Source organism: Acomys russatus, chromosome 25, assembly GCF_903995435.1.
Source record: "Acomys russatus chromosome 25, mAcoRus1.1, whole genome shotgun sequence".
Lineage (NCBI taxonomy): Eukaryota > Metazoa > Chordata > Mammalia > Rodentia > Muridae > Acomys > Acomys russatus.
In genome coordinates, this window is record NC_067161.1 from 36,078,907 (window position 1) to 36,091,067 (window position 12,161).

General features: G+C 47.9%; 1 protein-coding gene across 1 annotated transcript in view; it reads right to left on the reverse strand.

Annotated features, from left to right (window-relative positions):
• The window catches only part of LOC127208663 (proton-coupled amino acid transporter 3), a 29,734-nt gene extending 18,911 nt beyond the window's left edge, over positions 1–10,823 (reverse strand). Inside the window, exons 1-4 of the mRNA XM_051168171.1 lie at positions 10,642–10,823; positions 7,957–8,047; positions 5,203–5,291; positions 2,035–2,130 (exon numbers count right to left, since the gene is read on the reverse strand). Of these exons, the coding sequence (XP_051024128.1) occupies positions 2,035–2,130; positions 5,203–5,291; positions 7,957–8,047; positions 10,642–10,823 (458 nt within the window). The remainder of the gene's footprint in view (positions 1–2,034; positions 2,131–5,202; positions 5,292–7,956; positions 8,048–10,641) is intronic.
• Positions 10,824–12,161: the final 1,338 nt, after the last annotated feature.

Below are 12,161 nucleotides of genomic sequence, written 5' to 3' on the forward strand. Positions count from 1 at the left end.
TTGCCTTAGCAGAAGCTATCTTTGGTTTCTACATTCTGCCTTGAAAAGTTTGTGGGAAAGCACCCAACAGTGTTCTAGAAACTCAGGGTTGAAATGCTCCCACTAACTGCATGGTCTTGGCTCTTGCTAAACTGCTTGCTCGCTTCCCCTGCAACTACCAACCAGAGGTAGTTTTCCTGTTCTTTGTGGCTAAAAACTCCCTATAACATGCCTTCTGGCTATTCCGTGAAGGATTTCTCCCCTGGCCATCGCCAGTAGGCCTAATACAGACTTGAACTTTGGTTGTGCTGAGTGGTCTCTGGGTTTTACCTCGTAACAAAGGGAAGAAGCTAAATGCCCACCACGAGGGGACTGGCCAACTAAAACATCCCCATCAGAGAACACTGATGAGAAGTGTCTGTGTGTCCCAAGATGGAAAAAAGAAATACTTGATTGTGATGACTGATTTATGATGTTAAATTGACAGGATGTAGAATAATAAGGAAAGCACATTTTTTGGGCATGTCTGTGAGAGACAATGTGGAATAAGTTGACTGGCCAAGCACATGTCTTTAGTTCCAGCACTCAGAAGGCAGAGGCAGGCAGATCTTGCTTGGTCGACATAGTAAGTTCCAGGACAGAGAGGGCTATATAGAGAGAAACAAAAAGACAAAACAAACCGTTAAATAAGGATAGGTTGACTGAGGTAGGAAGACCCACCCTGGATGTGGGTAGTAGCATTCTTTGTCCTGGGTCCTGGCCTGAATAAAAAGATGAAAACAAGCTGAGCACCAGCCTGCATCTCTCTCCACTTTCTGATTGTGGATTGAATGTGACCAGTTGCCTCCTGTTCCGGTTGCCATGCCTCCCCTGACACTATAGATTGTAATCGGCAGGAACTGTGAGCTGGAATAAAGCCTTTCTTCCTCAGGTTGCTTTCCTCAGACACTAAGCGACTGAGACACTATTCAATAAAAACAATCTCATTTCATGCTGGTTGTGGAGGTGCGTACCCAGCACTTGGGAAGAGGGAGGAGGGTCAGGAGTTCAGGGTCATCCCGGGACTACAGAGAACATCTGAGGCCAGCCGGATGCACGTGCAGGAGACTGTCTCAGACAGACAAGCCAGTCAGCAAGATGAATTTCAAGTTTACACGTATGACTCTAAGTAACATACAAGAAAGCATAAAATGAATGAGGGCTCAAGCTAGCGCTCAGAGGGTAGAGTTCTACCTCATAGCATTTATGAAGCTTTGGTTCTCAGCACTGCGTTAACCCGGCATGTTAGGGTATATGGGAAGTTCAAAGTCATCCTTGGCTTCTTAGCTAGTTCAAGGTCACCCTGGCTATGTGAGTTGTCTTTCGTTACACCCCACTCCCACCCCAGATCAATGAACACATACCCTTTCACACTCACACACATCTTGATGTACTAAGGTGAAGAATGAGGTAGGGCCAGGGCCATGAGGAGATGCTCTATCTTGCTTGATAGTTTCCAAAGAGAGCCTGTCCACTTAAAAAACCGTGTGTAAGCAGGGCCTGGGGAGACGGCTCAGTGGTTAAGAGAACAGATGGTTCATTGGGTTGTTTTTTGTTGTTGTTGTTCTGTTTTTTGTTTTTGTTTTTTGAGACAGGCTTTCTCTGTGTAATAGCCTTGGCTGTCCTGGCCTCACTTTGTAGACCAGGTTGGCCTCGAACCCACAGAGATCCACCTGTCTCTGCCTCCCGAGTGCTGGGATTGCCTTGCTGGAGAACAGATGTTCTTGCAGAGGGCCCAGGTTCAATTCCAAGCACTCACATCAGGGGACTTAAAACCACCTGGAACTCCAGTTCCAGTGCTTTTCTCTGGCCTCCTAGGGGAACTTGTGCTCATGTGCGCATACTCAAATACAGACACACAACACAGATAGATATAATTAAACATAAAATAAAATCTTTTTTTAAAAAACCCCAAAACTATGGAAAACCTTATGCATGCAGACATAAAGCCAGGGCTGGTGGGGCACTCTGTCATGGTTTCCTCACTAGGACTGTTGTTACATGCGTGACCAGTACCTGCCCCACACTGCGTGCGTCCTCAACCAAGGGCTTGGGCATGTTTCCAGGCTGTACATTGTAGTCTCCTCATAGTTCACAAGACTCCTCTGCAGTCTAGGGCAAAAGGATAAATGATGCGTGAGTTAAAACATCCGGAAGCACGTTTTAAACACAACGTTTAGGTAGCTTTCGTTGGTTTTGTCCTTTGGAACAAGCAGTACCTGTTCATTGGTTTAAATAAAGCTGGAGGTGGGGGGTGGGGGGAGGGAGGCAGAGTGGGCATGGCCAGCCAGGCTTGGTTTTTGTTTACACTGAGAATTGGGATCACTCTGCCTTTCTAAGGGGGAGTGGGTGACTCTGCAGCAGGACCCTTCTGGTTCTGGCGTGGCACAGAGCTACTACTGGCCAGATGCCACATGCTCAGTGCTAACTGCAGGGCTAGGGGATAGAGAAGAGGCTTAGAACTTTTTTGTTTGTTTGTTTGGAGACAGGGTTTCTCTGTGTAGCCTTGACTGTCCTGGATTTGCTTTGTAGACCAGGGTGGCCTCGAACTCACAGCGATCTGGCTGCCTCTGCCTCCCAAGTGCTGGGATTAAAGGCGCGCGCCACCACTGCCCCTGGCTCGAGGCATAGAACTTTTATGAAGCCCTCTAAACCAGCTTGCTGTCACCCCAGGACTCTGGAGGTGGACGCAGGAGATTCAGAGATCAAGTTTATTCTGAATTATATGAAGAGTTAATGACAGTCCTGGAAATTACCAAAACAAAAGTAGTAGAAGGCCCTAATGGGAAAAAGGACCATTGTCCTAAATGTCAGAGAGAAATGAATGATGCCACCAGCCAAAGGACAAAGCCGGACTGATGCAATTGTTGGCAGGTTGGTGCTTGCAGGAAGTGTGAGTACCCAGAGGGCTTGGGAAGGAGCCATTCAGAGAGTCACTGCTGGTTAAGGATGGGCCTAATAATAAACGAGAGGTAGGAAGGAAGGAGGGGGAAAGGAAAGGAAACGAAGGTGGTACAGAGTGGGGAGGGTGGCGAAGGGAGGAGTGTGGATCTGGAAGGCACTAGGGGAGGAGGGTGACTATGATCCAACTAGTTTCTATGAAGTGTTCAAAGAACTAATTAAAAAAAAAAAAGTCAGATAGATCTTCAAAGACCAGCTCTGCCATTTCCCAGCTGTGTGACCCAGGGCAAAGGACTTAAGCCTAAATGTATTCATCTGCAAAGTGGGAATAAAAACAGCGTCTGTCCTGGGAGCTCCAGGAAGGAGAACAGGAATCTTGTAAAGCCGTTGGCTCAGCAGAATCACACCAATTGCCTCACGGCTGAATGAGCTGAAACCCTGATGAGTGACTTGTTTTATGAGCTGAAAGGCTGCTCTGACTAGCACATGCTCCAGGTACATCCACTATTTGGGTTTCGTGTATTTGGCTTTAGGATGAGTTTTGGAGACTGAGCTTGCATGCCAGGTAAGAGTGCTTTACCACTGAGGTACATCGCCAGCCCATGGAAATGTTTACTTTATATCTTTGCTTTAAAAATGCTCAGGGTAGCCCAGGCCAGCCTGGAACTGGCAATCCTCCTGCCTCAGCCTTGAATTCTATAGATGGCCTTTCCTCACTTCGAGTGACACACTTGGACCTGAATGTAGTGGGGGTGGCTGGGTCCTGAGGAGCACAGTACTTTGTATTTTTATTGTGTTCTCTTTTCTTTCTGAGAAAGAAACCACTGAGGTTTCAGATCTCAGCACTCGGGAGACAGAGGCAGTCAGATCACTGTGAGTTCGAGGCTAGCCTGGTCTACAAAGTGAGTCCAGGACAGCAAGGGCTCTGTGTAACAGAGAAACCCTGTCTTGAAAAACAAAGAAAAAAACAAAAACAAACAAACAAAAATGATTTCAGCTGTATAAACCTGTGTCTGGATCAGCCTCTGCATGTGAGTTCCGGTGTTAATGAAAGCCAGAAGAGAGCATTGGATCTCCTGAAATTGGAGTTACAGGCAGTGTGATGTGCATTTAATGACTGGAGCCTTTGCAAACTGCTCATGTCATGCTAACTGTCTTCTTCACTTTTATTAACTTGCCTTGAAAGGGTTTTCCTGGAACAAGGGACCCTGACAAAGTACCTGTATTGGAGTAGGGAGATTAGAAAGAAAGAAAGAAAGAAAGAAAGAAAGAAAGAAAGAAAAGTGGGCATGGGACTGTCACTCATTTGGTAGAGTACCTGCCTAGCACTGTATTAAAGGGGTATGAAATCACATGACTTTGTTGGAAGAACTTGGGAGGTAGTGGCAAGTAGATCAGAAATTCAAAGTCCTCTTCAGCTATGCAGCCATTTGGAGGCAAGCCTAGACTACATGAGACCCTGCCTCAAATAAAAGGGGAGGTAGGGCTGAAGAGATGGCTTGGTGGTTAGGAGCACTTACTGCTTTTACAGAGGACCTAGAACCCACCCGGTGCCTCACAACTATCTGTAACTCCAGTTTCAGGGTATCTGACCCTTCCTTCTGGCTTCAGGGGGCCCCTGCACACATATGGTCCACATAAACTCATAAGAGTGCACACATACATACAGATAAAAAGTAAAATTAAAAATTTAAAAGAAGAACAAACCAAGAGGATGTCTGAGGATCCTGCATATACCCAGTATTTCATAGGGCACTCTTGGTACATTTTGCTGCTTTTGGTGCCTCCAAGTGAGGAGACTGAGGCTCAAAGGGGTATGGATGCCAGAGTGGCTTCTAATTCAGTAGCTGCAGAACGGGACCCACACTAACACCCCGTGTTAGCTTCTTTTGGAGGTGCTAGGGATGGAACCCAGGGGCTCATATGTACTAGTGAAGGTTTGAAGGGATACAGTTCAGCATGCTGAGAAAGCCATGGTAGAGTTCATGGGGTAGGAGTGTGAGACTGCAGCTCTTCACATCAACAAATCAGGAAGCACAAGGCCCACTTCCTCCCACAAGCTCCACCTCCTAACTTTCCGTAGCCTCCTCAGACCCTGCCACTAGCTGAGCCAAGTCTTCAAACACGTGGGCCTACATGGCTCCTCAAACTAGAAAACGTTTTTTGTTTGAGACTCTTCCTAAATCCCTCTGTCACCTCTAGAAGACCCAGAGAAGCAGAGGCGGTAGCCTGGAGAAGTGGCCCTGGGATCAGGCCTGTAGGGTGAGAATTGTGGACTCTGACCTCTGGGTAAGGTGGCTGGCACAGTTCAGCAGGATATCCATACAGTGGACTGTGAAGACACCGATGGCCAAGAGGCTGACAGGCCCCACCTGGAGGAACAGGACAAGAAGACAGTGAGATGAAAGCTGGCCACATCCACAACCTAGCCCTGGTGCAGTCAGGGCACTAGGGCTCTTCTCAGAATAAAAATCTCTAGCTGGACTGTAGTGCAGTGGTAAGGGCTTGTTAAGCATATGTGACATCCTGGATTCCATCCTAGCACTGGCTCAAGATGGCAGAAAATTTGCTGTGTATGGAGGCAGATGTCAACAGTGTCGGCACTTAGGTTGTGGCAGGAGGATCACTGTGAGTTTGAGGCCAGTTTGAACTATGTGGTGAGACCCTGTAATCATCAACTAGCCAACCAACCAATCAGCCAACTAACCAACTAACGAACTAACCAACTATCCAAATAGTCAGCTAACCAACCAACCTAAACAACCAGTCAGCCAACCAGCTTACTATCCAGCCAACCAACTAACCAACCATCCAACTATCCAATCAGCCAACCAACTAACCAACTATCCAGACACTCAGCTAGCCAACCAACCAACCAACTAACCAACCAACCAACCAATCAACCAACCAACTAACCAACCAACCAACTAACCAACCAACCAACTAACCAACTAACCAGCCAACCAACTAACCAACCATCCAACTATCCAACCAATCAGCTCTAACCAATGAACTGGAAGTTGTCTATGATGAACATTTAGCTCAATGTTTTCTGTCCCTGGATCCTACTGCCCCACGCTGGCTAAAGTTCTTCCAGATGTGACAAACAGTCCACCATTCCATAAAGCCGAGGCCCTTTTTCATCTACCTCTAAGTATATTCTTCCAGAATCCCCCATGGTAAATTTAACTCCTTTATACACCTTAGCTCCAGCTCTCCTAAGATCCTTAAAGACCAGGGTTAATCATCAGGCCCAGGGACACTGTGGCAGGTGAGTCTGTTGAGGCCAGTTTGAGGCACTCTGTGCAGTGCAGGATGTGGGGTAGGGCTGTACCCCTGGGCTGGGACCTTCCCCCCAGATTGACAATGGAAACTGTCCCTGGATATTGTGGACTAGCGGGGGGAGGGGTGGAGCTGGCTGTGGAACACTGCTCCAGCGAGTCTGCTTGTCAGATCCAGAGCTGGGAAAATTGTCATGAATCTCACGGGCAGACTGAACAAGTGTGGAGTGACCAGGCCTAGATTCAATGCGCAACTCAAGGACCTAGAAAAATGGCAGCACAATCTGCGCTAGTCTTGTCAGTTTGGCTTCATTGCACTGACACCCTCAACTGGCATCATGGACCATGAAGAAGAAAGATGAAAACATACAGAAGGGAAGATCCTGGGATTCTTTTTCTAGAGATGTAAAACATAAAAAAAAAAAAAAAAAAAAAAGCCTCTGTGGACGGTGGGGGAGAAAACCCAAAAAACAAAAAAAATCGAGAAGCAAGGTTGATTGTGAATCACAGTCTTCTGGACATGACCGGAAGGGCACAATGTGTCTTTATAGATGTGCCCTAGGTGACATTATTTTGTCACAAAGGAGCAAATGTGGGGTCAAGTGTGCTGTTAGACTGCACGAGGAAGCAACCTCCACATGGCAGAACCCCATCTTGTTTACAACCTTAAATCCTGGGGGCCTGGCACACTCCTACTCTCAGAGGAAAAGAAGTCAGTCCAAAGAGCTAGCAAGGCATCCCGGAGCATGCTGACAGAGACTGTCTGGCTGAAGTTGTGTAGATTTAAGGCTCTCCTGCAGACGTCTGATGGAGGAGGTCCTCCCTCTGCCTGGAACTGCTGATCATTAGAAGTTAGGTGGGAGGAAGCAAGGGGCCACTTATCATCAGGCCTGGAGAAGATGAGCTGACTGAAGAGATATTCTGCACATTGCATCACCCCAACCCTAAGGGGTGCTACTGGGGCTTTCCATGTGCAGGACTCCAGAGCTGGACTGTGGGGAGGAAGGGGAGACATATGGTTTGTTATCGCAGATTCAGAGTGAGTATGTCAGACTTTTGCAGGCCCTCTAAGGACTCCAGGGAAGGGACATATGAGGTACAGCCTTTGTGCTCGTAGAACATGGTACAGTTTCTGAGAGGAGGCATAAACCAGGAGATAGTGTCCGCTGGGTGTAGGGAACAGGGGGGTTGGTTGGGGACACTCTTATGCCCATGCCTTGCTTTTGTCCCACACACCATCAGATGGCTTTATTCTTGTTTTTATTTCCTGGTGCTTAGAACTCAAGGCTTCATGCAACCAATCTTTGACTAAGCCACATCCTTAGCCCTTGTGAGCTTTTCGTTTGTTTTTGAGACAGTCTTGTGATGTAGCTCAGGCTTACTTGAAACTCACTACATAGCTTAGGTTGGCCTGGAACTGGAGAGCCTCTTGCCACAGCCTTCCAGGGCCACTCGGTGCCTTATGAAGTGGTATGAAACAGGAGTCACACACATACAAGTTTACAGGGTCAAGGTTAGTGTAGTGTGAAAGTGGGTGGCATGAAACCGTAAGGACTGGAGAGGAGGGTGGTGATCGGGGACTCTGAGCAGTGGCCACCCTCTCCGGGAGGGCTCAGTTGACTCTAGGGAATTAACTGATGGGCACAGCTGCCATGGCAGAGCCCAGTCCCCGAGAGTCACCCCATCATAGAGGTCTCAAGACTTGTCTCTCCCCAAACGTGGACAAATCTGATTCCTAGCCAATGGTGCCTCTTACCAACAATCCAGCATTTTTCACAGCCAGGGGAAGTCCCAGGAACCCTGTGCCAATGTTGCTTTTCAACAGATGGATAAAGATTTGCATAAACCTGTGGTAGGGAAGGGGAGAGAAGAAGATCTTGTGGAGAAGGAAAAGGTGGGGGGGGGGGGCAAGGGCACCAGAAAGGAGGGGAGGGAAGAAAAAAAGAGAAGAAATGGAAAGGGAAGGCGAGGCAGGGCTGCCCCCTAGCTTCCTCCCAGCATGTGCGTGTGTGCGTGCGTGTACACGCTTGCATGCATGCATGTGTGTATGCACACTCACGTGTGTGTGTGTGTGTGTATGTGTGTGTGTGTTGTGGAGAGGGCAGACCCAGGTGTGTGGACTGTAGCATGACTCTCACTTCTAGGGTACTGTCCTGGAACATGGTGTCAGCTCAGGAACCCCAACAAACAGGAAGCAGATACAAATTGCTCCTATTTAGGAGACCCCTTGGACCTTATTCTCCCAAATAATAATCATCGAAGCCTACCACACTTCTAATGTTTAGAAAGACATTTATTGGCAGGCCATTCGAGTTTAAAAATGTTAAGATTTTTGTCTTTTGAGACAGTCTTATGTAACCCAGGATGGTCTCAAATTTGCTGTGTAGCCCAGAATGGCCTAGAACTCCTGATCTTCCTACATCTGCCCCTGGAAGCCGGGATGCCACCATGCCTGCCTGCCTGCTCACTGGGCCATCAACTTACTAGAGAAAGTACAATAATTGTGTAGAATATATAAAGTATTTGCTGATCCTCTCCAGCCCTTCATGCCAATAATCATTTAAATAAATATATACAGATCTCCACAAACACAATATAGAGTCATGCTATGCACTGGATAAAACATGAGCCTTAATAGCCACCGTGCACAGCACTATAAGTACTGAGTACTGTGTGCTTGGTGAGTGCTATGTACCAGGGTTGCAAGTACCCTTCACACTCATATCAGCAGCTGCTGGCCAGACTGGAAAGAATGGCTGTGACAGGGCTCTGAGAACAGAGCCAAGGGGTGTCATAGGACTTCCTTGGAGGAGCAGGCAGGGGCTGGTTTAAACTGGCAGTGTCATCCCTTGCAGCTGGAATGACGGGATTCCTGGAGGAGGCCACTGAAGACTGCCAAGCTTCAGGCGGGGACTCCCTCTGCTGCCATGGGACTTCCCCGGAGGAGGCCTCACAGTAAATCTGACAGAGAGAAAGCTCCTGACTCAGGGCGAAGCCTGCAAGTGGGCCAAATCTATTTTCCTCTCCTCCCTACCACCATGAGAGAGATATGTTCCTCCACCTAGGATCCCAGTTAGTTCAGAGCAAGCCTGGGACACCAGTCTTTCTATATAGCTACTTCTTGACAGCTACAAATACTGGAAAAATATATCCTAGGCTCCTCCCATTTATGCTTTTCCTTTTTGTCAGCTTCACCTCTTCCTTCTCTGCTATCACAGATAGCGCTGGCCTCATTTATACCTGGCCTTCTGGAAAAGTGAAGCATTATGGGAACCCATTGCATCTTGGGTAACAGCATGTTGCCTTGGGTCACAGTGCCTTGGACAGCACACATAGGCTGGGGGCTATGCTGAGCCACTTAGAAAAGTAAGTTTTCTGTTTTGTTTTGTTTTGTTTTTCCTTGAGAAAAAATACGTTGGTACATGGCAAGTGCCCATGACCTCTCTGTGACAAGCACATTCATGGCCATGAGGGGCAATTTCTATTTGTGTTTAGGTGCCCATGATTTTACACAAGTGCTTGCAGGGTCCTGAGTGAATTTCCTCACGAATGATGGTGCTCCATGTTTCTTGGCATCTATAGAGTCCCTCCATATTATGTATATATGGGCTATGCTGGCAACTAGACAGTAAGACTTATCGTAAGAGATTCAGAAGTTAAAAGAAAGCACATCAAGGGACCTTGTGAATAAAAACTGCATTCCTGTCTCAGCCTCTCACACCTCTTCCTCAGAAGTCAGGGTTGCTGCCTGGTGTTTGTGTGTATGCCTGCCTGCCTGCGTGTGTACTTTTCACTTTTCTCTTTCCATTTTTCTCTGTCTCCTCCACCTCTCCCCCTCCATCTCTGGAACCCAGGTCCTTGTGCACACTGGGCAAGGGCGGTAGCTCTGTGCTATATCTCTGGCTTGTGTATGCACTTCCAAAGACATGTCAGAGAAGTAGGTTTTAGGGAAGTGGCACTTTAGGACTGGATATAAAATATCACCATTGCTTGTGAGGCTTGAAGCATTCCTGTAATCCCAGCACCCACTGAGAAGGCCAAGCAGGAGAACTGCAAATTTGAGGCCAGTCTGGGTTCCAGAGTGAGACTCTCTCTAGAGAAAAATCTTCTGTGTGTCTGAGTTTGGGGCAGTAAAAACGGAACATGGGTGATGGTTGTTTATAGGAAGATCTATGTCTGTTGGGGAGTGGGAAGATGGACTGGGATAGAGACAGGGCGGAAGGACGGGCATCCTCCTGGTGTCAGGGATGTGCTCTTTGCGTCAGGCTCTATCTGGGTTCTTTGCAAGAACTGGGAGACATGGTGTCCCCAGACAACTCCCCAGAGCTACAGTCAACATTCTTAGGTTCTGGAGCTTTGCAGTGCCACCAGGGAGCACGTGGGAGGCTTAAGAATGGAGGTCTGGCTGCACTTGCCCTGGAGGGGTGATGGGACCACTCACAATAGTGCGTCGGCTTCCCCACGAGGGTCCTTTTGTGGGGAGACACTGCTGGTGCTGCTGCTGGTGCTGCTGCAGCGGTGGCGGCGGCCACCAAAACTGCCACTGCCTTTTGAGGAAGCCTTAGACCCACCAAACAAATTCCATTCACAGTTGTCTTTTCTAAGCACTGATGTCTTGCCCATGGCGAACAGGTAGCAGAGGTATCGCGCTCAGCGACAGCAGACCCTTGACGGGCTTTCATCAGGAGAAGCCATCCATACACAGCAGGTCTCAGATGCTGGCTCCTGACTCCTCAGTGTGCCTGGTCCTGGGTAAAGCCCAGAGTATGTGAATCAGAGGATGGTGGTGGCTTGAGAAGCTGGGCTTGGAGATGCTTTACCAGACTCTTGAGGTACCCAGGAGAGTGTCACCGATTCCCCTCAGGACTGCCTTGACATCTGTCAGGACTCACACAGACTTTCAGCCTGTCTCCCAGCTCAGCCCTTGATGCTATGGTCTATGGAGAACACTGGCTGGGAAGAAAAACATCATTAGAGCGGAAGTTCTGGCGCCTGGCTGTGGGCTCAGCCTCAGGGTTTGTTGCCTCTGGCAAGAAACAAGCCACAGCTACCTCACAATGGAGGCTGCCCTGGATGCAGAGTGTCACCTGTACCAGCATCTCTAGCTTGTGCCAGCTCAAATGCCAACTGCACGGGAGGACAGCATGGACCCCCTCCTAATTAGGAAGAAGGGGTTAAAAAGTACACTTTTAAAAAGCCATTTGCAGCTGGAGTGAGTACTCAGTTGGTAAAGCACTTGCCTCGCAAGCATGAGGACCTGAGTTCAAATCCTGGGACCCACGGTGGTGCACCCTTGTGATCCCAGTGCTACGGAGGTGGGTACTGGAAGGTTTTGTTTGTTTGTTTGTTTGTTTGTTTGTTTTTGAGGTTCCAACTTTTAAATTATTTCCCCTCTTACACTAAAACAAAGTAGAAGAAATTATTAAAACTGCCAAACTATCTAACTGATAGAACATGTATTATTCATATACACACAGAAAGTTCCAGGTAGAAAGGCAGGCTTATTTACAAGAAAAGATGTAAAATTAAGGTGGGTGTCATGAAACATAAACAAGCAAACAAAAACCCAAATACATGCTACAGCAGGCACCACCGTCGACAGTGCTGAGGAGGTGAGGACAGAGACAGATACACAAGGCTCAGCTTCACAGCACCAGGGCAATGGATCCACAAACTATGTGGCATCTAATTCATGGGCTAGCCCACATGTGTCTTATTTTGGCCCAGAAGAAGTTTAATCCTGCAGATTTGAACTGCTCTAAAAGTCTACCTACCAAGAGGGCATGTGATCATAGTAAGCTCAAGGAACTGCAAACGCTACACAGACCAGAATGAGCCATCATCTGTAGTCCGTTCCCAGCTGCAGGCCTGCAATTTTCTGAGAATTGTCAAGGGAAAAAGGTCAAAACACCAGTGTAGATACTGCCTCCCGAGTGCAAACCTAGAGTGACTAAAATAAAG